Source organism: Brassica rapa, chromosome A05, assembly GCF_000309985.2.
Source record: "Brassica rapa cultivar Chiifu-401-42 chromosome A05, CAAS_Brap_v3.01, whole genome shotgun sequence".
Taxonomy (NCBI): Eukaryota; Viridiplantae; Streptophyta; class Magnoliopsida; order Brassicales; family Brassicaceae; genus Brassica; species Brassica rapa.
In genome coordinates, this window is record NC_024799.2 from 19,868,672 (window position 1) to 19,893,929 (window position 25,258).

At 36.4% G+C, this 25,258-nt stretch overlaps 4 protein-coding genes across 5 annotated transcripts; 3 read left to right on the plus strand and 1 right to left on the minus strand.

Moving 5' to 3' along the window:
- Nucleotides 1–2,918: 2,918 nt before the first annotated feature.
- LOC103869276 (CCR4-NOT transcription complex subunit 9) lies at nucleotides 2,919–5,207 on the plus strand. The gene is made up of 9 exons (XM_009147337.3): nucleotides 2,919–3,229; nucleotides 3,361–3,432; nucleotides 3,604–3,693; nucleotides 3,805–3,847; nucleotides 4,037–4,143; nucleotides 4,307–4,402; nucleotides 4,472–4,662; nucleotides 4,750–4,819; nucleotides 4,914–5,207. Exons 1-9 carry the CDS (start codon nucleotides 3,059–3,061, stop codon nucleotides 5,013–5,015), a joined length of 942 nt encoding a protein of 313 aa, XP_009145585.1. The 5' UTR covers nucleotides 2,919–3,058; the 3' UTR covers nucleotides 5,016–5,207.
- On the minus strand, nucleotides 5,195–7,905 carry LOC103869275 (uncharacterized protein YMR315W). The gene is made up of 12 exons (XM_009147336.3): nucleotides 7,646–7,905; nucleotides 7,354–7,494; nucleotides 7,212–7,260; nucleotides 6,998–7,015; nucleotides 6,785–6,900; nucleotides 6,592–6,705; nucleotides 6,310–6,360; nucleotides 6,130–6,218; nucleotides 5,983–6,043; nucleotides 5,816–5,893; nucleotides 5,616–5,723; nucleotides 5,195–5,512 (listed from the first exon to the last, which is right to left on the minus strand). The coding sequence occupies exons 1-12, from the start codon at nucleotides 7,772–7,774 to the stop codon at nucleotides 5,399–5,401; spliced, it is 1,068 nt and encodes a 355-aa protein (XP_009145584.1). The 5' UTR covers nucleotides 7,775–7,905; the 3' UTR covers nucleotides 5,195–5,398.
- A 67-nt stretch (nucleotides 7,906–7,972) lies between these two features.
- On the plus strand, nucleotides 7,973–12,614 carry LOC103869277 (DNA topoisomerase 6 subunit B). Of its 2 annotated transcripts, XM_009147338.3 has the most exons (18): nucleotides 7,973–8,215; nucleotides 8,305–8,357; nucleotides 8,443–8,540; nucleotides 8,670–8,775; nucleotides 8,910–9,047; nucleotides 9,218–9,269; nucleotides 9,375–9,439; nucleotides 9,636–9,742; nucleotides 9,949–10,051; nucleotides 10,145–10,230; nucleotides 10,339–10,535; nucleotides 10,649–10,764; nucleotides 10,916–11,001; nucleotides 11,158–11,230; nucleotides 11,543–11,634; nucleotides 11,736–11,874; nucleotides 11,953–12,222; nucleotides 12,301–12,614. In XM_009147338.3, exons 1-18 carry the CDS (start codon nucleotides 8,119–8,121, stop codon nucleotides 12,448–12,450), a joined length of 2,028 nt encoding a protein of 675 aa, XP_009145586.1. In that variant the 5' UTR covers nucleotides 7,973–8,118; the 3' UTR covers nucleotides 12,451–12,614. The 2 variants fall into 2 exon arrangements, with proteins under 2 accessions (XP_009145586.1, XP_009145587.1); XM_009147339.3 differs by lacking the exon at nucleotides 7,973–8,215 and having other exon boundaries at nucleotides 8,675–8,775.
- Nucleotides 12,615–13,079: 465 nt separating this feature from the next.
- LOC103869281 (protein ETHYLENE INSENSITIVE 3) lies at nucleotides 13,080–15,976 on the plus strand. Its single transcript, XM_009147343.3, has 2 exons — nucleotides 13,080–13,334; nucleotides 13,825–15,976. Exon 2 carries the CDS (start codon nucleotides 13,852–13,854, stop codon nucleotides 15,691–15,693), a length of 1,842 nt encoding a protein of 613 aa, XP_009145591.2. The 5' UTR covers nucleotides 13,080–13,334; nucleotides 13,825–13,851; the 3' UTR covers nucleotides 15,694–15,976.
- Nucleotides 15,977–25,258: the final 9,282 nt, after the last annotated feature.

Below are 25,258 nucleotides of genomic sequence, written 5' to 3' on the forward strand. Positions count from 1 at the left end.
GGCAATAAAAAAAATTAACGAAATAAATTGGGAAACGTTTTTTTATCTGTTTTTGTCCGATTTTATTTTATTTAAAGTGTTATGGAACTTATAAAGGATGCAAATAGTTGCACGACCATAGTAATTCATGTCCCATGTAATCTGTTACATTGATTTCATATCAATAAAATGATGATGTTATAAAAAAGATTGAAAAAATTTTATACTATTAGAAAAATAATTTGAGATGAAAATTAATGGAAAACAATTTCACAAGTTTTCCAGAAAACTTATGTTTTAGTAACGTTAACTCAGATTCAATACATGAGTTAGAGTTACACCTTCCATCTATCGCTCAGCTCAGAAGAAGTTAGAACATAATAATCAAGGAAACATTAACAGACAACTTCCAACATCATCCAAACTATTTTTCTATTTTAAACTCAGTTTTGGTATTTTGGCAAACTAATAAAAAGAATCTAATTACAAAAAATGCTAAAAATATACGAAACACTAAAACAACAAAAAAAAACCCATGTCTCCCCTCATATACTATATTTTACATAGTACATAGTTTATGTACATATGGAAATTCTGCAATATTCTATAATTAAATAACAAAACCAATTGTAAAACTTTAAAAGCAATAATCCGCGCGAAGCGCGGAAGAGATCTAGTATGACTAATAAATAGTAGACTATTATTGGCAGGTACGTAAAAAGTATATTCATATTTGTATTCAATTTATTAAAAATATATTTTACGATCATGTTCATGTATTTAGCTCAATTTGTAAATAATATTCAACAGTTGACATAGTTAAAAAGAATATTCCCATATATTAATAAAATAAATCATGGTATATATATGTTGTAATTTAACAAAATTTTAGGGAATATATGTATAACGATATTTGCGGTAGATTTGAACAGATTTGGTAATATGTTTTATTAAATTATATGATATTTTATATCTGATTTTAATATTTACGTCAATAGTGAACCACTTCATCTTCTCCAAGAGTAAACTGTGTTTGGTTTATAAAGTAATAATCTTATTTACAAAAAGAGCAGTGTTCATGTTTAAGACTAACAACATAAAAAGTTTATTCGTTGTTAACACTGCCACATTTGAAATAATTTATTTTTAAATGAAATATGACTTGAATAAAGTTTATGTAGAAAAAACACTTCTAGCGAGTTTGCTGTGTTCTGGAGTATGGTTATTCATGTTCACAGAAATTCAGAAGAAAAAAAAACACTTTTAGCAAATTTATTGTTTTCTTAAGTATTGGGTATGATTGTTTAAGTTCATAGAAGTTTGTTCAAAGAAAAAACACAATTTAGAATGGAATCATCAATCACCCGTAATACCAAAGACACATGAAAATTGATTCATAGCAAGTTTATAAGAAAAACAACATGTATAGTAACATTGAAAATAGTTATCGTTAATGGTCATAGAAATTGAGACTCTATAGTTAGTTTATTTTCTATAGTGAAACACACAGTACGCAATTTTTTATAGTGACAATGTATAAGATCATTTAGGTAACATTAATAAATAAATAATAGGAAAATTAAATGTGACTCTATTCTAGAAAATTGTCTAACTAAAAAAATCACACATGAAATGAAGTTGTGACTTCTATTTTAATATATAAGATTTTCAAAAAAGAAAGACTAAGGGTATGAATGTAGTGCAGAGTAAATGCAGTACAAATGCAGGAAAAATTAATATGCAGATTGATCTGCACTTTATTTCCAATCAACATTAAAAATGCAGAAGAAATTATAATATTAAAAAATTAAGAAAACTGCATGCAGGAGAATTCATGTGATAAAAAACTGATCTGCAAGCAATTGGAATAAGTGGGCTGGTCGAACACAGGAGCCCAATGAAGTGTTGTCTTTCATTTTTTTTTTTTTTGACAACTACTTTTTCTCCTTTAGTTATCAATATTTCATATTACTTTATTTCTTTCCTTCACAAATTAAAATTCATCTTTAAGTATAAGTTTTTTGTTTTGTTTTTTATAAAGAATTTAAGATGAATTTTCTTATACAAATAATTAAAATGACATACTATATATATAAAATAATATTATTAAATTTGACAAACACTTATATATATATATATATATACATATTAAAAATAGGGGTGAACACATATCGGATATCCGGATGATCCAATCTGTTTCGTCCGAATAATCAATTATATGTTCTGATTCAATCCGTATCCCCCTTAATATTCTATGTCCCTAATATCCGGAAAATTTTAGATTTTGACTGGATATCCGATTCGATCCATAAAAATAAAAATATATTAAAAAATAAATTAAAATAAAAAATAATATAAATATTATAAAATAATATAAAATAATAATATTTTATAACAAAAAAATTATTTACTTTTGAAAATTCTAATAAATAATTTACTAATTCAGTAAATAAAATATTGTAAAATTTATATAAAATATAAAATTTATATAACTTTTATATAATTCTTTAAATATATGTATATATATGCATATAACGGATCGGATAACCTTTCTTAATTTAATAAATTTATGCATGTTATTTATATTGCGTGTATTATTTGCATATAATTATAAATTTAAATATTTTTATAATTAATTATTATTTTAAAATGATTATTATACGCATTATAACACATGCATTATTTTAATCTTATGTTTAATTAGTTTTATCATTTTTTTTATATCTATGTTCATATAATTGAACTAATATTATTTTTAAATTTATAGATATGGCATCTAACCGTGGACAAAACGTAAAACTTAATACACGTCATACAGATTGGATCTGCATTTGTTCTGCATGATCTGTATTTGTTCTGCTTGATCTGCGTTTTCTGTTTGATCTGCGTTTTTATGATCTGCATGCCATTCGAAGCCTAAAAAAAGGGAAGAAAGAACAAGGTCCTAATTGTCATTTCCAGAAATACACACAGAACAGAACAGAGGAGAAACCGAACTCCTCAAACTCGAGAGAAACGAGGAAAGGTGTAAGTAAACATACGAGAAAGCGAGAGACAGACAATCGAATCTGGTGGAAGAATGGCGAATCTACCTCCATCTCTCTCCATGGGCACACCTTTCGGCGGTCCCAGCACGTCGGCCGCAGGAGCTCCGGCGAACAAAGATCGAAACTTGGCATCCGCGGAGCAGTTGGTTCTCGATCTCAGCAATCCTGAACTCAGAGAGAATGCTCTCCTCGAGCTTTCCAAGGTTCTCCTCCTAATCTATAACTGGCTGTCGTTTTTGGTTTTGGTCTGATCCAAGAAACAAGAGCTAGGGTTTCGATGATGTGCTTTTGACAATCTCAGTGTCTGAATTAGTTGTTGTTGTTCTTTTTGTAGAAAAGAGAACTGTTTCAGGATTTGGCGCCTCTCTTGTGGAACTCTTTTGGTACCATTGCTGCCTTGTTGCAGGTAATCACTTCAATCTACAAACTTTATGATATTTATTTTTTTAGAAACTGACGAGTCTACGGATTGCAAAAAGGATTCTTTTCTATCCAAGTGTAAGATACCTAAGCAAAATGCTATTTCATTTGGTGTTAGTGTTGTATGATTTGACTAGTTTCTTCTGTTTGCTCGCAGGAGATAGTGTCTATCTACTCTGTTCTTGCTCCTCCTAATCTGACTCCTGCTCAGTCCAACCGTGTCTGTAACTCACTCGCCCTTCTTCAGGTTGTTCACATGGATATTTCTGGTTTACTCTTTAGCATGTTTGGTTTGATGTTCATGTCTTTTGCCTAACAGATTCCTGACACACTTATTTCTTGTTTTCATACCCTTCAGTGCGTAGCCTCTCATTCCGACACAAGGATGTTATTTCTCAAGGGTATTGTTCTTGTTCTGTTCATTGGGTTATACAAATAAGATTGTGTACCATTAAATGTTTTATCGTATCATCTTGTCTATTTAATGCTATCTGTGGTAGTTATCTGTTTATTGTATATCTCCTTTATGATTTCAGTTTATTTCAACTGATGGATTCGTTGTTATGCCTTGTTTTGTTTCTTATGCACAGCTCACATCCCACTGTACCTTTACCCTTTCCTGAACACAACGAGTAAGTCAAGACCTTTCGAGTACTTGCGCCTTACTAGCTTAGGTGTCATTGGTGCTCTTGTTAAGGTAAACCATCCCGTCCCTTTACTGTAGCTTGTTTCCCCCTTCTATTTTGAGGTTCCCCAGCATACTTTTGCTGAAGGTGAAGGACTAATGTGTAAATAGTAGTAGCCTTTTAGCTAGTTAGTGTATGAAATAAGAAAGATCATTGACATCATTCTTTCACCAGGTTGATGATACAGAGGTCATTAGCTTCCTTCTATCAACCGAAATTATTCCTCTGTGCCTCCGCACCATGGAGATGGGGAGCGAGCTGTCGAAAACTGTAAGCCTTTTACAATGATATTGTGGATTAATGCCTTTTTTACGAATCAACTTGCTGTGATAATGTTAGGTTGCCACATTCATAGTTCAGAAGATCTTGTTGGATGATGTGGGGATGGATTACATCTGCACAACAGCGGAGCGGTTTTTCGCTGTTGGTCGAGTGTTGGGAAACATGGTTCAGTCACTTGTGGAGCAGCCTTCTCCACGCCTTTTGAAGCATATCATTCGTTGTTATCTCCGTTTATCAGACAACCCAAGGTTCGTTTAGCTCGAAACAAACTTCCTCGTTGATGTGTGTTGGCTGGCTGTTTCATGCTTGAGCTCTGTCTTTTATGTGTTACTTAGGGCTTGTGCTGCACTCGGAAGCTGTCTCCCTGACTCGCTGCGAGATGGAACCTTCAGCAATTGTCTTCGCGTAAGTCATTTTTCATACATTGACTCGGGGTTTTGAACTTGTTCGTCTAAAACATGGCAGCTTAGTTGAAACTTGGAGTTGTGCTTGTTTTCAGGAGGATCAAATCGCGAGGAGGTGGCTGCAACAGCTGGTTCACAATGTTGGAGTTGGTCGAGTCCCATCACATCAAGGTGGAGGATTTGAGCACATGCTTTGAGCTGAAACCATCTCAGGCCTATCCTTGTATTGCTTTTTTGTTTGTTTCTAATTTATTCACGTACTTTTGATGCCTTAACTTGGATGATGTGTTATAGGCTTTTGAAATTCTTCTTGTAATTATTTAATAAGCTTTAGAACAGCAAACCTAGAGTGCATAGTGCTCGGATAATAAAAGGATTGCTTTGAATTCCCATGAAAATTAATTTCATCAATGCGTCGTGTAGTTGTTTAATAAGCTTCAGTGCATAATAATGATCGGGATATTAAAGGATTGGTTACAAAATAGTTTCGGTTTGAATTTGAATCCCCATGAGACTTTATTCAGACAATGCTTCTTTGGTGGTTCTTGATGTCTTCACAATACTTGTCCGAGCTTCAAAGCTAGAACTTTTTAACGGGAATAACAGCTCCGTTCCTTGCACCAGACTCAAGCATTGCTTCAAGAACAGCAACGTCCCGAGCACCTTCCACGTATGATAGACGAGGCTCTTGCTCCTGCAGCAAATGCGTCAGGACACATTAGGATAGTTTAGATAACAGACCACCAAGGTTTTGAGTTCCTGCATTCCATTTCCAAGGGCTAAGATTCGAGGATTACCTTTGAAGCTCCTGAGATGTCATTGAAGAATGCTTTTAGCTCTTCAGTCACTCCACTGAACGGGTAAAAGATGGTCCTCGATGTCCCTCCTTCCCCGTAAACTGTGGCCTGAAAAGCTCAGAAGATCATAGTCATTTTAGTTTAGATTCGAGCAAAATATGGATATACTTCAGTTGATCATATGTTAAGAGTATACAAACCATGTAACCATGTCGGCCATCTTGAACTCCACGCTCAAGTTGAACAGTGCCCTTTAATCCTACGACTCTCCATAATATCTAAAACACAGAATTTTCTGTGAGAAAAAAACTATGGTTCTTAGGCTAAAGCGTTGTGGAAAGCAGAACATCTAAGTCTTACTACATGCCTTTGGAGACCTTGAAGAGACGACCATCACAAAGACTCCAGAGCACCCGTTCTCTAGCTGACTGCAGAGCAAAGAAACGTCCTGGATTAGAGTATTCATGTGAAATTAGTGTGCTAAGAAACATGGGATTGATGTATCTAAACTTACAAGTTTGATGTAATGTTGTCTGGTGCAGGTAAAGTCTTATCAACATGGGAGGTGGTGGCTGAGACTGATGTTACCTCACATCCAACAAGCTGTTCATCACAAACCAATACATCAAAATTTTGGCCCAAAAGCGGGATATTCGGAAAAGCGTATTTATTAGTTAATGAAGATGTACGGTACCATTCTTAACCCAGCAATGTAATGCACACCCATATCCAAGATGAAACCACCCTGCATATGAAGAGCGGACGGGTAAATATTAACAAAATAACACACAGCTTCGTCGGGATATATATATATGTGTGATTGATATAATTGTTGTAAAGCAAAATGATTCTGGCAGGATGATAGCATCTGGAGCCATAAAATTCGTAAGTTACAATTTAAGTAAGCAGCGTGTTAGGGAGATGCAACAGAGTCTGATAGAAAAAGATTGTGGCAAAAACAGAAAGCATTACGTACGTCCAAGTTTCGTCTCCAGGAGCTTGAGAAGTAAGGATTGGAACTGTTCATTGATCCCTCGATAATAAGTTGGACGTTCATCATATCCCCAATTTCTTCCACAAGTTTCTTCAACTGCCAAAAAAGTCAAATCATGAGATATAATGTTAGTTGCTCAACAGGAAGTGCCAGGAAGACACTAAGTAGCATTTACCTCAACAAAAGCTGGTTCAAAACGATAATTTTCAGCCACAGCCCAGATTGGACGGCATGGGGAATCAGTAGAAATATTTTTATAGCTGGTCATTGCAGTTTCAATCTCACCGATTGCTGCAACAAAAAAAACGTGGATCATGCTACACATCTCTCATGTAAAAAAGGATGGATGACAAGCTGGTTTAAACAAGAGCAGTGATCATCAACTTACAAGCAGCAGCTGGCTTCTCTGAAAACCGATCCAGGACAGCAACATACATATCAAGAAAGAAGAAGACTCTTTAGTGTTTTTAAGTTGGGATACATTTCATGTAGCAATAACATTACTAGTTTAGTAACGGTAAAACAGAGCCAAAAACTCGACCATTATCCATGTTTGAGCAATCAAAGGCAGCCTTTTCGGATTAAAGAAGTGGACAAGTCACCTTGAAGGACGTGCTTTCCTACTTTGAGCATCTTCAGAGACATTTCAACCTAAAATGCATAATAAGATTTTGAGTTCACTCAGTAAGAACAAAAATACGCAATTGATTGGTAATGTTCCAACTATATGATTAAAGGATATACCTGGGTTTGGCCAGCAATGACAACAGCAACACCAAGAATGGAACTATCTTGAATGATCTCATTCAAACCTTCATCTCCCCATTTGCACTCCACTCCAGGAAAATGCTTCCGCGCTACCTCCACAGCTCCTTTCGCAGATTCCTTCAAACAAAAACCATAAGTCACCAAACCGATTCGATCAGGGGCGATGAGATGATAAGGAAGCAAGCCTAATGGTGTATTTTACATAAGCTACATATTCGTCGTTGATTCAAATCATCTCCCAGATCAAGCGCAGTGATCGAATTGTTACCTCAGAACGGCTCCAAATGGCTTTGAGGTTGACGAGATCGGAGATCTCAGCCAAGCGAGGAATGTACTGCGTCTTGACGAAGATCCCAGCTCCGAGAATGGCGATTCCAGGTGGTGAAGCATTCGCCATTTTTCTCTTTTCTCCGTTTAAGATTTTTTGAATCTGATCCAAGCAAACAAACAAAAGGACAAATTACAGTTGCTGTTGCTGCTTACTCAACCGCAAACGTCATATGTATCGTAACCGCTTTGCTTGTCGAATCCAATCGCAAACGCTTTAAATCGCTCACTGAATCGAATAACTTCATGGTCGAAATTACCGTTTTACCCCTATAATCAGCTATAATCAACCTCTCTCTCATCGATTTCCCCAACTTCCCTCCTTTCATATAACCAACCCTAGATATCCCTGCTTCGAATTTGGGGGATCGGATCTATTCTTCTTCTCTGAGATTTGATTGATACTCTTTCTCGATGGCCGGAGGTGATAGTCCAGCTGAAACGAAGAAGGGAAGCTCTAAGACCTCTAAGAACAGTAAAGACAGCAGCAAAGAGAGCACTCTCAAGCAGAGTAATGCTACTACTTTTATCTCCACATTTTCGAGTTAATTTGAGTTTTAATTGAGCTGAATTTAAAGTAATCTCTTTTGAATTTTGCAGAATCTCCAGCTGAGTTTTTCGCCGAGAACAAGAACATTGCTGGATTCGATAATGTGAGCTCCGATTCCTTTGTTTCAATTAAAAAAACGATGGAACCTTAATGCCCGATTTGTTTCAAATTGCTGATTTTTTTTTCAGCCAGGGAAGTCACTGTACACTACAGTGAGAGAGCTTGTTGAAAACGCTCTTGATTCTTCTGAGTCCATCTCTGAGCTCCCTGAGGTTGAAGTTACTATGTACGTTCCCTTCCTTTCACATATCAGAATACGTACTTTGAGATCATTCAATATGACAAATCTAAAGTTCTGTTGACCAGTTTTCTTACTGTCACTAGATTCACCGACTGTCTTGTTTTCTTTTGAAAGCGAAGAGATTGGAAAATCTAAGTTCAATTCCATGATTGGTCTTATTGATCGGGAACGTGTTGACACCAAGCTCTATGATGACTACGAGACTGACAAGGCCCGTGAGGTCCTCCAACTCTCTCCCTCTCTCTCTTAATTGTCTCACTCTGTCTGGTTAAAGCAGCTTTTGTTTCACTGTTCTGCATTCTTCTGGATTGTTAACAATTCTGATTTTTTTGGTACTTGTTTCCTGATTTGTAGAAAAGGTTAGTAAAGGAAGCTCGTGCCAGTGAGATACAAGCCAAAAATTTGGCTTCAGGAAAGAAAAACAAAGAGCCTGGAGTCTCTAAGGTTTTAAAGGCTCGTGGGGAAGCATCCTATTACAAGGTTACATGTAAGGTGAGTATTTGAATTGTTTTTGTTTTAGTTCTACAGATATTGCTGTGTGCCATTTCAGTCTCAAGGGTTAGTAACAGTGACAGGCTTACAGCCATATATACCTTCAGAATATAAATATGTTCTTGTGCATTTTGTTTTTTGAGATTTGACTTGAGTTGATCATAATGTAGGATAATGGTAAGGGGATGCCACACGATGACATCCCAAATATGTTTGGCAGAGGTAAATAACTAATGGCCACTCTCACTTTATTTATTTAGCCTTGCGTATCAACCTTATAAAAAGCTTTTGTCTTGAGGCTAGATTTAAGAATTGTTCTTCTTACAGTTCTGTCTGGGACGAAGTATGGACTGAAGCAAACTCGTGGAAAGTTTGGTTTAGGGGCAAAGATGGTACTCTTTTGTTTCTTTTGATTTCTTATATAGCATGTTTAATATCTGTGCTTGGCCTTGTAATTTATACTTTACATGGAGAGTGTAGGAGTGGTAAAAGTATGCATTAAATATGGAATGTTACCCTTCATAACTAAAGTTTTCCTAGAGAACCTGTTTAACTCTTATATTTTCTCTGTTTTCTCCTGGCGTGCAGGCTTTAATTTGGTCCAAAATGAGTACAGGCCTCCCCATAGAGATCTCTTCATCTATGAAGAGCCAAAACTATGTTACGTTCTGCAGATTGGATATTGATATTCACAGGTACCCCTTGAATACATGAACAGCTTCTCTGAAGCTATCTACCTAACTGTTTATGTTTCTGCATGTGACAATAATAGCCATGAATCCTTTGAATATTCGACGTCTTATCATGATTATCTGTGTATGATTTGACTGTTTCGAATCTTTTAAGAAAGTCATCATTTAGCTCAGCGTCAAAGAATGATCTTTAAATGGTTAACTTGCAGGAACATTCCTCACATTCATCTACACGAGAAGAAGGCCAACAAAGAGAAATGGCATGGAGCCGAAATACAGGTGGTAATTGAGGGAAACTGGACAACATACAGAGTAAGTAGTTTTGATAGTCCTTTTGCTGTTCCTTATTTCTTTAGATATTTTTGTCTGCAGAATGTCTAACACGTTTTATTTTTTCTTTTCCAGTCAAAGATCTTGCACTACATGCGCCAAATGGCTGTTATTACTCCTTATGCGCAGTTTCTATTTAGATTTATTTCAGAAACACCCGAGTATGATATCTGTCTCTCTGTCTTCTTGCTGCCCTGTCACATATATATATATATCTGTTCACATGCAGCATTATTAAGTTGTTCAATTTTTTTAAAAATATAATATAGGAAAAATGTCACTGTAAAATTTACTCGAAGAACGGATGTGATGCCCCCAATTCCTATCGAGACAAAGCACCATCCTTCGTCAGTTGACTTGCTGCTTATCAAGCGCCTTGTTACAGACACTTCCAAAAAGACCCTTCTGCAGTTTCTTCAGAATGAATTTGTGAATATTAACAAAAACCTTGCAGCGCGATTAATTGGTAAGTATGACACCGATCTCTTTTGTTATATAAGTTTGAATGTCGATATAATATAAAGAAAACCATCTATAATATCCCTCGAGTCAAAGTCAATCACTTGTTTTTTCTTTCAGGGGAAATGGGACCCGATTTCAGCCCTGGCATGGCTGTCAAGTCTGTGACATCTCAGCAAATGGTGCGCATACATCAGTTATTCCGCCAAGCTAAATTCGATGACCCTAGTGGTGATGTAAGCATCTGCTTTCTCTTAGCTGTACATTGGGAACTGCTTTATTATTCCTATGTCTCTCTTGAGGGTCTTTTAAAAGTTTAATTTGGTAGAGCATCTGGATTATAGCAAAAAGTTAGTTCTCATCATACTATGATTTTTTTTCTTGTAGTGTCTTAGCCCGGCAGGAGAATACAATCTTCGTCTAGGGATTATCAAGGAGCTGCATCCAGATATGGTGGCAACGCATTCAGGCAGGTTGTCAATTCAACCCTCAATTTTCTGCCAATGCATTGGAATATAAATATGGTGTGCTATAATAGTCTATCATATCTGTCAATCTTTACCTTTACGTTCTTCGTGGTTGATCTGAGCTATGTTAAGCGTTGACTTCTTCCTGGAATCTATGTTCAGTGCTCAGGTATTTGAAGGTCATCCTTTCATTGTTGAAGCTGGTGTTAGTGTGGGTGGAAGAGATGTGAAACAGGCAAGTCATATCCTCCTTTTGTTTATTCATGTATATTCGTTCGCAGCAAAGTTTGCAAACACACTCAAAAGAGAGTAATTCCCAAGGGTTATAGGTTGTTACTACGTCTCAGAAGTCAACTAAAATTTAGCATGGATGATATCCATCGCTCTTATAAAACCATGAAGAAACATAAAGAGAAATGGAAGCGAGTTTCTCGATTTGGAAAATAAAAATATCTTCTTGACATTATTCCTTTAGAACTTATATCTTGATCTCACGATACTAATCTTTTACTTTCTTATCGGGACTTTGTGGGAACTGAAATGACAGGGGATCAACATATTCCGTTTTGCAAACCGGATTCCTCTCCTTTTTGAACAAGGAGGTGATGTTGTGACCAGGACAGCCTTAAAGAGAATCAAGTGAGAAGACTTCTTAAGCTTGCTTGGCTAAATCTCATTTGATTTGGCATCTTTCTCCAGATTTCTTTTACTAATTGGGGCAATTTGAAAAACATTTGCAGTTGGAATAGCTATAAGATTAACCAGACGCAAGATAAAATAGGAGTATTTGTGAGCATAGTGAGTACAAAAATTCCTTTCAAAGGGACAGGGAAAGAATACATAGGAGATGACATCAGTGAAATAGCTACTGCAGTCAAGGTAACCTCAGACTTGTCGACTTTATCTGCTGCACAACTTGTTAAATCTAACTTTTGTCATTTTTTTCCTTCCATCAAGTCTGCAATTCAACAATGCTGCATTCAACTGAAATCAAAAATAGTCAAGAGGCTTCAAGCACGCGAACAACAAGAGAGAAAACGCAGTTTGAGCAGGTACATCCCGGATGCAACTGGAGCGGTGTACGAGGTTCTAAAACAAATGACAGAAGAACATACAAAAAAGAGAAAGCGCTACAAAGAGGAAGAAACAGCTATGCTTGAGAAAGTGTCTAAACTTATAATCACCAAAGAAACATTGAAAGAAAAGCTTGCTGAGCATGTGGAACAGGTTTGCATCAATCACTCGTTTTAAGTAATTGCTGCATCATCATCATCATCACTTTGAATGTTTGCAATGGTTTTACAGGTGGATTACGAGATGGCATTAGAGTATGCAACACAGAGTGGAGTGAGTGAAGAACCCAAAGAAAATATATATCTCCAACAATTGAATCCCAACCATTCCAACTTCATTGATCTTCACAGTCCGACCTTTGTCTTCAGGCTCATCTTGTAAACTGTTTCTATTACTATTTTCGACTCATCACTATTACAAGTTTCAGTCCCATTTCTTCACTTTCTTGTGTGTGTGTTTTGTTTAAGAATAAATTTCGTTTTGGGAGTTTTCAGACACTCGAAAAGTGCAAAAAGAAATCATAAAATATTTATGATTCGTTTCAACAACGTGTTGGAAGACGTGATGATAATTATTTATAATAATCTTGAGCTCGAAAACTTATTAAAATGTTTTCTTACCTCTTTAGATTAAAAATTGTATGCTAGATGTCGGTGAAGTAAACTTATTAAAATGGTTTCTTTGTTAAAAAAAAAAAGAATTCCGACCAATTTTAATGCAGTTATGGATAATGGATATATATTTTAAAGAAGATAATAAAAAAGAGGGAGAAATAACGGATTTTTTAGTTTCGCGTCAATCAATAATACGAGTGAAAAAACATTAAATTTGCACCGCGTAATATTTAATAAAAAAAAAAGAGGGAAGTGAACAAAAGTAACCCCAAACGAGGAGCAGTGAGTAGTGCCAAAAGGCGCTTTGTTAATTACTTTTCTGAAATTATTTATAATAAGAAAAATAAATGACAATAAATGATCTTTTAAAAAATAAAAATATATATAAACCCACACTCTTTCTCTCCATGATCTACAGAGAGACTCCACAAAGAAACGCAAGTAACAAAAGTCGCTTTCGACCCACGTGATCCTTCGTCGACTTTTCTTATTCTTCTTCTCTCTTTCATCTTCATCTTTCTCGTCTCTAACTTTTTTAGGCGACGAATTAGGGTTTAATTATTTCCTCTCATTTTCCCGCAAAACCAAGAGAAGAGAAAGGCAGAGATTCCTTTTTAATCAATTCTACTCATCTGCTTTGTTAATCTCCAGGTAACCAACTTCTTCTCTTCTCCAAATTTGATTTATTGATTCTCTAGATGATGATCGGTAGATAGGTTTGTTTTCACGGGGGGTTTTGGTAGATCCATCGGTTTTGACTCCAAATTACTACGATCTAACTCTTATTTCTAATTACTAATTTTATTTTCCTGTTGAATCTCAATATCTTTGATCTATATTAAAATATATTTAGCGTTAAATTTACAATTTTTATTTCTTATTATGTCCTCTTCACAAACGATCCTTTCTATATTTAGATTTTCCGGTGGATTAATATTATTATTTGTAACCGAACCCATAGATTGATTCTGCTCTGTCTGAATTTGATACTCTCAAGTCGAAAAAACATAAGATCTGATGTCTTGTCTTATTACTTGATCGCTTCTCTAAACGATGATTGAATCCCACAAAAAAAAGCCCCCTTTCTAATTCTGGAATTAGGGTTTTGATTTGTATGTATTGATTCTTACGTGTCTCCCAGGTTTAATCGCCTCTGAAGAGAGTCACGATGATGTTTAACGAGATGGGAATGTGCGGGAACATGGACTTCTTCTCCCCCGCATCTCTCGGAGAAGTTGACTTCTGTCCCGCGCCCGCACACCCCGAACCCGACTCAGTCGTTGAAGACGACTACACTGACGACGAGATCGACGTCGACGAGCTCGAGAGGAGGATGTGGAGGGACAAGATGCGGCTCAAGCGTCTCAAGGAGCAGGACAAGAGCGGCAGCAAAGAAGGAGTCGACGCAGCCAAGCAGAGGCAGTCTCAGGAGCAAGCCAGGAGGAAGAAGATGTCCAGAGCTCAAGACGGGATCTTGAAGTACATGCTGAAGATGATGGAGGTCTGCAAAGCTCAGGGCTTTGTGTATGGGATCATCCCTGAGAACGGGAAGCCTGTGACTGGGGCCTCTGATAATCTCAGGGAGTGGTGGAAAGATAAGGTGAGGTTTGATCGGAACGGTCCCGCTGCTATAAGTAAGTACCAAGCGGAGAACAACATCCCTGGGGTTCGTGAAGGTAGCAACCCCATTGGACCTACTCCGCATACGTTGCAGGAGCTTCAGGACACGACTCTGGGGTCGCTTTTGTCGGCGTTGATGCAGCACTGTGATCCTCCTCAGAGAAGGTTTCCTTTGGAGAAAGGTGTGCCTCCTCCGTGGTGGCCTAACGGGAAAGAGGACTGGTGGCCGCAGCTTGGTTTGCCTAAGGACCAAGGCCCTGCTCCTTACAAGAAGCCTCATGATCTCAAGAAGGCGTGGAAGGTTGGAGTGTTGACTGCGGTTATCAAGCATATGTTTCCTGATATTGCGAAGATCAGGAAGCTCGTGAGGCAGTCCAAGTGCTTGCAGGATAAGATGACTGCTAAGGAGAGTGCTACTTGGCTTGCTATTATTAACCAGGAAGAGTCCTTGGCTAGGGAGCTTTACCCTGAGTCCTGTCCTCCTGTTTCTTTGTCCGGTGGTGGAAGCTGCTCGCTTCTGATGAATGATTGTAGTCAGTACGACGTTGATGGTTTGGAGAAGGAGACTCACTATGAAGTGGAGGAGCTCAAGCCGGAGAAAGTTAACTTTGGGATGGCTGCTAACTTCCCTGTGAAGGAAGAAGTTCCATCAGAGTTCATGAGGAAGAGGAAGCCAAGCAGAGAGCTGAACACTATGATGGACAGAACCATCTTCACCTGCGAGAACACTGGGTGCGCGCATGGCGATGTCAGCCGTGGTTTTCTTGATAGGAACTCAAGAGACAACCATCAGTTTGTTTGTCCACATCGAGACAGCGGCTTACCCTATGGAGCACCGTCCAGGTTCCATGTCAGTGAAGTTAAGCCTGTGGTTGGATTCTCTCAGCCAAGGCCAGTGAACTCGGTGTCTCAGCCAATTGACTTAACCGGTATTGGAGTTCCTGAAGATGGACAGAAGATGATCTCCGAGCTCATGTCCATGTACGACAGAAACGTCCAGAGCAACCAAAACCAAACTTCTATGGTCATGGAAACTCAACTGCTTCAACCAACGGTCCAGAATCATCAAGAACATCTCCAGTTTCAAGGAAACATGGTGGAAGGAAGTTTCTTTGAAGACTTGAACATTCCAAACAGAGTGAACAACCAAATGTTCTTCCAAGGGAACAACAACAACAGTGGATTCAAGTACGATGCTGCGCACACCAACAACAACAACTTTGAAGCTGCGCATAACAACGGTAGCAGCAACAGGTTTCAGCTTGTGTTTGATTCTCCACCGTTTGATATGGCCTCATTCGATTACAGAGATGATATGTCAATGCCGGGAGTAGTAGGAACGATGGATGGTATGCAGCAGAAGCAGCAAGATGTATCCATATGGTTCTAAGTCCTTGGGGAATAGATTTCATCTTCTGGTTTATTTTTTTATCTTTGGTGTTCTTACATTCTCACTACAATGTAATATTTTTCTGGGTCTGTCTGTCTGTCTCTGTCTCTGTCTCCTCGCTTGTAAGGGAGTCTCTAAAACTCTCTGTTACTGTGTGTGTCTTGGTCTCGGCTGGTGAAACTCTCTCATCATCAGCTGTTTTTAGTTTTTATACACCCCATATGATTTGGGGACGAACATAATGTAAGTTTTTATATTATATTATAAATTTGGAGTCTCTTAATTATTTGTTGTTACGTGTGGTATATTGATGATTGAATAGTCTGGTGTGTGTTATAAATAAAAAAGGAACAGGCTGGCACGTCTCAAAACGACTTCAAGAATTATTTATTACAAGAGGATGATACTTACAATTTTACTCGAAAGCAAGCTAACGTGTGTGTTGAAGTGGCTCGTTGGTAATAGAGCATGGGTCAGTGCTCCTATCAACCAGCGATCGAACACATACACGTCATATGAAACCAAACCAAAGAAAAAAAAAGCAAATATTCTGAATAAAAGGTATTCTTAAATATCTTTTTTTATTAATATTTTTATTACTTTATTACATTCAGTACGATAGTTTTTTTTTTAAAAATTTATCACAAAAATAACTCTCGAAAAATAAAATGATCAAAATAACTTTTTTATTTTGCAAATTTTAATATTTATTTTTTATTTTTAAAATTTGAACACATCCCATAACTTCTTAACTCTAAACCCGAAGTTTTATATTAATTAAGCATAACTGAATAAATGCATATTTACATTTTAATAAAACTTTTTTTGGTCATTTTCCTTCTTAAAGATATATTGTTGTGAAAATAAACTAAAAAAAAAATATCTGAGGGAATACCTTATTATATACTTAATAATTGAAAAAACAAAATATGAATAACATAAACATTGAACAAACCTTTGTTAATAACTTAACCACTTAACCACTTTGAAGTTTGGTATGGTTGATTAAATATTTTTTACAATAATATGATAATTGTTACTGAATGTGTTTGTTGCAAGTGGCTCGTTGGTATTTGAGCATGGGTCAGTGCTCCCACAGACCACATAACACGAGCACACACACAAACTCCAAATGAAAAAATAGTTACTACTGATATAAGATTGGATTTATTGTTATTAGAAAAAGATATACTAACAATTGTACTAGATAGCAAACGTGCTTGTTGCGACTTGCTCGTTTGGTATTGGAGCATGGGTCAGTGTTCCCAAAGGCCAGCCAGCGATCGAGCACCCAAACACACCAAACAGAAAGAAAATAAAAAGAAAATTTATGATCATGTAAGGTATTCTTAAATACCTTTTTCTTTTGTTTAACATTCATTATTCCTAGTTTTTTCATTTTCTTTATCCACTCTATAAATAAAGGAAACAATTCAACATATATACTTACACTGGCTCTTCGAGAATCATTAAACTCAAAATTTTTTTTACTGAAAACACCGTCGATCTTGATTCCCCCATCTTCTCGCTGAGTCCAGGAATCAGATCAAATGAAAAATAAACAAACACACAGGTTAATAAATTGATTATCATCAGTAAATAGTGTTCAAAAGGAGATTGATACAATACAATCATATTCCATCAGCAGTGACGTTTACACTTTACTATACAATCACTTTGCATTAATTAAGCACTTAGTGCAACTGTGCATGTGCTTGTCGTCAAGTGGCTCGTGGGGTAGACGGTATGCATGGGTAAGTGAACGAGCGAACAAGTACACACTTCCGCGCAACAAAAGCACACAATCCATTCATACAAATGGTCCACCAGATAAGTGTTGTATTTTGCTTTACTGCTTTTGATGGTCTTGTGTTTGTGTTTATTAGTTTGGTCAAGGCTAATCTACTTTAATTGGCAGTTCATAAGCCTAGAGAGCAAGTTGCAGATGCTGAAGCGCTTTCTGGACTTAGCCAATACGTTGGCTTAAGCTGTGAAGTCCCACTCTGCTTGTGGCGTTTTCTCCTGATGAGTTTGTTAATGCCTTGATCCATGGGTTTGGGGAGACTTCTTTAGGCATTGATGATGCTTATGAAAATACACACATTTTGGTGAAGTGGAAGGACGTTGATTTTGCTGTCTGCTGTGCTATGATGGTGGTTTCAAGTGATTGTTCATCAATGTGAGTTCTTTCATTACACATTTGCTTACTTGGTGAAAGACGTGCGAGTTGAGATCATTGTTGAGAAGAATGGTTCTCATTTTGCCGGTAAGTTGGTCGGTCTCTTTTGTCTGCTCTTAATGCCTGGTTTTGGTTTTTGATTTTCATCCTCTAACCTTCAAGAAAATTGGTTTCACACCCCTTTTCTTATACGTCCTCAGTGCCAACAGGGTATTTTGAGTTTTCGTACAAAACTAATAATAAATAAAAATTCTAATAAATCAAATAAATATGAATGCACCTGCAGCAAACCTGGTTATGTCAGTGTACAACGAGCGCTGACTTAACATTGTTATGGATTCTATGGCAAAATTTTTTTTTTTTAACTTTAAGATTTATATTCAGATAATGTTTAAAATATTTTTATAATTTAACCAGTAATATTTTGTATATTTTATGATAAAAATAAAACTATATGCATATCAAATATTTTTGGATCCTTTTCAATTTTATTTATTATAGTTTTTTTTTTAAAATTAGACCCCTTAACTATTAATATACGGGGGGACACGGACTTGGACCCCGGGCGGTCGCACCGCTTGTCCCCCTCCTCAGCCGGACCTGTGTACAACCATTTCGTATTATTTTTTTGGGCCTGTCTCTAAAATAGAATGTAAACTGTTGCCTTTATTCATGTACCGTGAAGCGAGAGAGACAATGGGGGGGAAGGGTGTACTTGTCTTGGAAGCATTAACAACATAGTCTTTGAGGAGGCCTGATGGTTTAGGGTTGCGATGACCTCTGGCCTAATATCTCAGGAAGGCCAGGCGATGGAGGAGTGTCTGTAGTGGTGATAGATGGTAGGTTCCACAATGGGAGAGCTAGGTCGAGAAGGTGACGGCTCAGGTGGTGGAAGAGGGGTAGTACTAGTCGTATCATGTGTTACTGATAGGGTAGTATCTACTGCAGTTTGTTCAATCGGTGAGGAAGAGGTAGGAATTGCCGGTATAGTAGTATTACTGGAGCCAGCCGGTGGAGTAGTACTGGTCGATTCAGGCAAGGTCTGAGAAGGGGGAAATAACCATTCATCAACTGCAGCATCTGGTTGACAAACAGGAGGTGTGACATATTTTGTATCTGGAACTCCTGGGAACTGATCTTCAAGAAAGATCACGTCACGACTCGCAAAGAATTCATTGCTATTAATATCATATAGTTTCCAGCCTTTCTTCCCATAAGGATAGCCAACAAGGATACACTTGCGGCTGCGGTCACTGAACTTGTCTATGTTGCGAGGACAGCGTTGGGCGTAGCAGAGACAGCCAAAGATGTGTAGTGAGTTGTAAGAAGGCTTGGAGCCGTGTAGTAACTCGTAGGGAGTACTGCCATTTAGAACAATGGATGGTATTCTACTAATGAGATGTGCTGCGGTGAGGATGCTCTTGCCCCAAAAAGTGATAGGGAGCTTTGCTTGGAATAGGAGAGCCCGTGCAATGTTGAGGATGTGGCGATGCTTGCGTTCTACACGAGCATTCTGCTGTGGTGTGTCAACACACGAGGTCTGATGTTGGATTCCATGCTGTCGGAAGTAAGAGGATAAGACCATGAACTCAGTGCCATTATCTGTTCTGATCGTTTTGACTTGTTTCCCGAACTGTCTGTCGCTCATTACACAGAAGTTCTTGATCAAGTTTTGAACTTCTGATTTTTCCAACATAAGGTACGTCCATACAGCTCTAGAATAGTCATCAACTATGGTAAGGAAATAAGCAGCTCCACATGACGAGAGTGTTCTATATGGTCCCCAAACATCACAGTGTATTAAAGAAAAAGACTCCAAAGCTTTATTATAACTATCGCGAAAAACTGATCGTGTTTGTTTAGCACGAAAACGAATGTCACATGAATGTGATTCCTCAAGATCAACTTTTAAACTAGAAAACACATGTAATGTAGAAAGCACTTTGTAGGATGGGTGACCAAGTCGTCGATGCCATAGGACTGTAGGAGAAATAGATTTCGCAGATGTATGATGTGCACTAGCAACTCTAACACCCTTGAAGTAGTACACCCCCTCACGTTCTTCACCGGCTCCAATCCGGGTCCTCCTAAAACGGTCCTGTAAAACACAAAGAGTGTCAGTAAAGATAGCAATGCAGCCGGTTTGCTTTAGTAGTCTCAAAACCGAAATCAAGGTGCAATTGAAGTTTGACACATAAAGAACATTTAGAAGTTTGTAATCTTTGGTAAGCGACACACGGCCTATTTTTTTAGCACGCGAGGCCATTCCATCTGGGAATGTAACCGCGGATGGTATGATGTCAATTGCATCTTGTAATAGAGACAAATCGCCTGTCATGTGATGCGATGCACCCGTATCTATAATAATATCAGAAAGTTCAGTTTTACCAGACATACGGTCAGTTGAGAGGTGTGATTGCTGTGACTGAAGCAGGCTGATCAGGGCTGAGATCTGATCATTCGTAGATGAAGATACTGGAGCATTGACAGAAGCAGATGCAGTATTGACGCGACCACGTCCACGACCACCGGAGTTAGGAGATCTACCACCGCGACCCCTGTCTCCAGAGAAGTTCCGAGAAGAGTTGCGCTGTTGTTGTTGTTCAAGGAACCAATCCGGATAACCATGTAGGAGAAAACACTCCGAAGCTTCATGACCTGTACGCTTACAATGTGTGCAAGAACGGTTAGGATCACGGCTTCGAGACACAGCAGCTGCGGCAGTAATAGGAGATGTAGATAGATCTGTTTTGACTGAAAACCCCACTGCGTCTTGCTTTGTATCAGCGGCTCGCATGTGTTTTGTTTAGCTCTAATAAGTCTGGAATACACGATGTTTAGATCAGGAAGAGGGTCTTCGTCAATGATTTGAGATCGTATAGCATTGAATCTCACTTCATTGAGACCAAAAAGAAACTTATGCACTTTAGCATCTTCGCGTTCTTTTTCAAGACCTGCAGCAGCAGCACACGTACAAGACACGGAAGGCTTGAAGTTCTGAATTTCTTCCCATAGCTTGGAAAGACGGCTGTAGTAGTCAAGAACAGATTGACCATTCTGTTTGCAGTTAGTTATTTCATCCTCAATAAGGTGCTTGCGGACGGCATTCTTGACTGAGAAACGTTGCTTGAGAGACTCCCAAAGCTTCGAAGCATATGCAACGTGAGATACAGTTGATCGAGCTTGGGGATTGATTGACGTACGGATCCAGCCAACTATCATTGAATTTATAGATGTCCAGCGAGCAAGATCAGAGTTAGACGTCGGCTTAATGATTGAGCCATCGATAAGCCCAATCTTTTGTTTTGCTTGGAGAGAGTTCCAAAGCTCGGAAGCCCACTCAGATTAATTATCTCCTTTGAGAAGAACTGGTGTAATTAGGACACGAGGATTGTCGGAGTGGTGTAGAACGTCCTGAGAGTCTGATGCAGAACTCTTCATAGCAGAAGAAGTAAAAGAACTCTATGATGAAGACATAAAGGATGATCAAATCGATTTCTAAGTAGTAGTATTTTGTAAGTAAGGAAGAGGAAACAAAAAAAGATCAAGGATAGTGTCTTACCTCTGATACCATAAAATAGAATGTAAGATGTTGCTTTTATTCATGTACGAGATGTCGTTTATATACAAAGATGATTTCCTAAACATAAGGAGATAAGGACTACAGATAATCATAATACAAATAGTTATCTTTATCTCCAAGTTACGTTCTTATCTCTATAGTCTCTCTGTCTCCTCGCTTGTACGGGAGTCTCTGAAACTCTCTGTTACTGTGTGTCTTGATCTCGGCTGGTGAAACTCTTACACACCCCATATACTTGGGGGACGAACATAATGTAAGTTTTCATACTATCTTATATAATAAATATAATATAATTTGGAGTTTGTTTTACATTTTTGTTGTTATGTTTTATTTGTTATATCGTGATGATTGAAAAGTGGTATGCGTGTCTTAGAATTATTTATTGCAAGAAGATGGTAGTTAGAATTTTACTTGAAAGCAAACGTGTGTGTTGAAGTGGCTCATTGGTAACAGAGCATTGGTCGGTGCTCCTGTTAACCAGCGATCGAGCACAGACACATCATACTAGACCAAACCAAAGAAAAAAAACAAAACTTTCGGGATAAAAGGTATTCTTAAATACCTTCTTTTTAACCATTTAATTAATGAAAAACTAAATTCGGATAAACATTGAACAAACCTTTTGTTAAGGACTTAAATTACTTTGAATTTTGGATTGGTTGATTAAATAATTTTTACAAGAATATGGTAATTGTTACTGAATATGTTTGTTGCAAGTGGGTCGTTGGTAGCTGAGCATGGGTCAATGCTCCCACCGACCACGGAACACGAGGACACACGCATTCCAAAAGAACAGAAAAATAGTTACTACTGATATAAGATTGGTTTAATAGTTATTAGAAGAAGATGATACTAACAATTGTACTAGAAAGAAAATGTGTTTGTTACAAGTGGATAGTTTGGTAATGGAGCATGGGTCAGTCACTAACTAACAGTCGTTTTCTCCCTATGACCAGCGATCAAGCACACACAAACACACCAAACAAAAAGAAAATAATAAATAAATGATTCTTCATGCATGTAAGGTATTCTTAAATACCTTTTTCTTTTGTTTAGTTTCTTTATCCACTCTATAAATGATTCTTCATGTAAGTATATATGTTGAATTTGGTGGTAAGCATTTTAAAGAAATTTAATACAAGTGAGTTAGAATTTAAAGATGAGTTAAAGAATTGAATAGCTTTTGATATTTTTAGCACTTTTAATGAAGCCTGATTAATTCTCTTCACTTGGTTTCCATTCATCCAATTGAATACCAAAGCTATTTTTAAATAAATGATATTTTTAATACAATTATTTTGCAAACACAGCATATGCTTTGGTATTCTTTAAAAAAAAAAAAATCAAGATGCAATTTTGATCAAAAACATTAATGCCATTAACATCATTTGCTAAATAGAGTTTAATTATAATAATTTGGTTGTTGAAGTGGTTAATGGAACATTATTTTTCAAAAAAAAAATGCAAACTCATAAAGCTTATTCAGAGACATTGATTTCATATCCCTAACTAACAGTCGTTTTCTCTCTTTTTTTATTGACTAAATACAAATACAACAATTAATCAGTCACTAACTAATTTTGGATCTCCTTTCTTTTTCCTTCCTAAACTTTATCCCATAAGCATTGCATAAAGTCTGAGACACGTTTACCAATTAAACTAATTTCAATCATTTATATTGTATGTTCAACTTCAAGCAGCGTAATTAATATTCAAAACTTATTAATTAATTGAATTTTTTGAGATTAGTTAATGACATTAACTTGGAGTGTAAATTGTCAACTGCATTGCAGCGTAATTAACATTCACCAATGTGGATCATTTCACGACTTTCCATTTCAACTAACACTAATAATTAAGTACAGTATATATTTTCACCATAAAAGTTCAGTTTGACGTCAATCTACTAATAATAGCAATCTCAATTAATTTCAAAGGTTGTGAATTCACTAATGTTGAAAGATTGTGTTTTTTTATAAAAAAATGTAAAAGATTGTGTCTTTTCTAAGAGTTCAATGTTAGAAAGTTGTATCTTTTCTAAAAATTATCTAAAAGTTGTGACTAATCATATAAGTATCTTTTAAAAAATAAAAAGTTGTGATTATTCTCATAAGTATCTTTTAAAAATAATTACCTTTAAATTGGAAGAATGCGATTATTCAAATTGAAAGGTTGTGATTATTCAAATAAATTTTTAAAATCTATAAATAGTCTCTGCCATGTATTTCTCCAAATATAATTTTTACTAATCAACTAATAATAAAATAGTGGAAAAAAGTTGTAACCTAAAAATTGTGTTGTTTCATAATAGAAAAGTTGCATCTTCTCAGTTTATAAAGAATTGCATTTTTAGATTATTGACAGTTACTGCACTTTTTGTTCTCAAAAGTCACCAACCAAATGTTATGAAAGTAAGCATTCCCATATTAAAATGCATTTGCGTGAGTAACATCTGGAATTTTGTTGTCACCGTATGGCAAATGTGATATTAAAAATAATTACAATATCTTAATAATTATTTTTTTGCAATTACTAATTTTAAGAATTGTATCTTTTCATTGTAAAAGTTGTGTCTTCTCATAAAAAACTGAGAAGACAAGCACACAACTTTATAAAGAATTGTATTTTATAACTTCATTTTATAAAGAATTGCATTTTTAGAAGTTCAACTATAAACCCTTTCTTAATAGAAAAGTTGCATCTTCTCAAAAAATTTACCATTAAACTTTTTCATAATAGGTTAACTAATTTATATATAGTCTCTTGATCTCTCCCCTCACCATTTTTCTTCTCTCTCCTCACCATTGTTCTTTTATTTTATTGTTTATGTAAAGTTACTTAGAGCATCTCCAATGGTGTTACCACCATTGGAGTTCTTATGATTATTAAACTAATTTTTTTTTTTTAGAATAGTTAAGGATTCTAATTACAATAGTATGTACAATGGTGTTTCCCAATTTAAAATCCTTAGCAATAAAAAATATTAAATTTAAAAACATGTAAAATTTAAAATTTTATTTATTACATGATTAAATATTAAAATACAATAATTATTTAGTTATGTCACTCAAGCTTAAGAAAACAGAGAAATTTGTTTGATCAAGGATAAAAACATAACCGGTTTACAGTATTTACTAACACAAACTAATGATGAAATGGTTTAAAACTCATTAACTGAAATAAAACAAGAAACACTACTTGGAGAATCAAAGAATTACAAAAACAAAAACAATCTACTACTCTGCAAAATCCTCCACTCATTTTCTACCGACTTGTGGAAGCATCAACCAACGGTTCAGATGTTGTCACTGCTGCCATCTCCTCCGGTCTAATCTCTCCAAGTTGTGTCATAAATTGCTGCCATGTCACTAAGGATCAAGTTTTTTAAATCCTTGTTTAAGGATTGATCCTTACATTACTTAGCTCTAATAATATTATTCTATTCAGATTATCCTAGGATTACCCGCTAAGGACTGCTCACGTTACCCTGTTGTGGGTGCTCTTACAAGTCAAAGACATATGTATTTTGAGAATTTTATGTTGAGAGCTTCCTATTGGGATTGCTCTAAGCATCATTCAATAAACAAAATCCATCTTAATTATGATGCTTTTCTTCCGATGACTGCGTAACTAAAAACTCGTAGTAATCGTCACAAAAAAACCCAGAAATTGTAAACACATATGAAAGAAAGTTATGTGTTTTTCCAAACCAATTCCAGATAGAAACTCTCAACCTTTCATGAGTGAACACATGTCGATCAAATTTTAGAATATGTAAAGAGAAGAACACGTTCATGCATGCA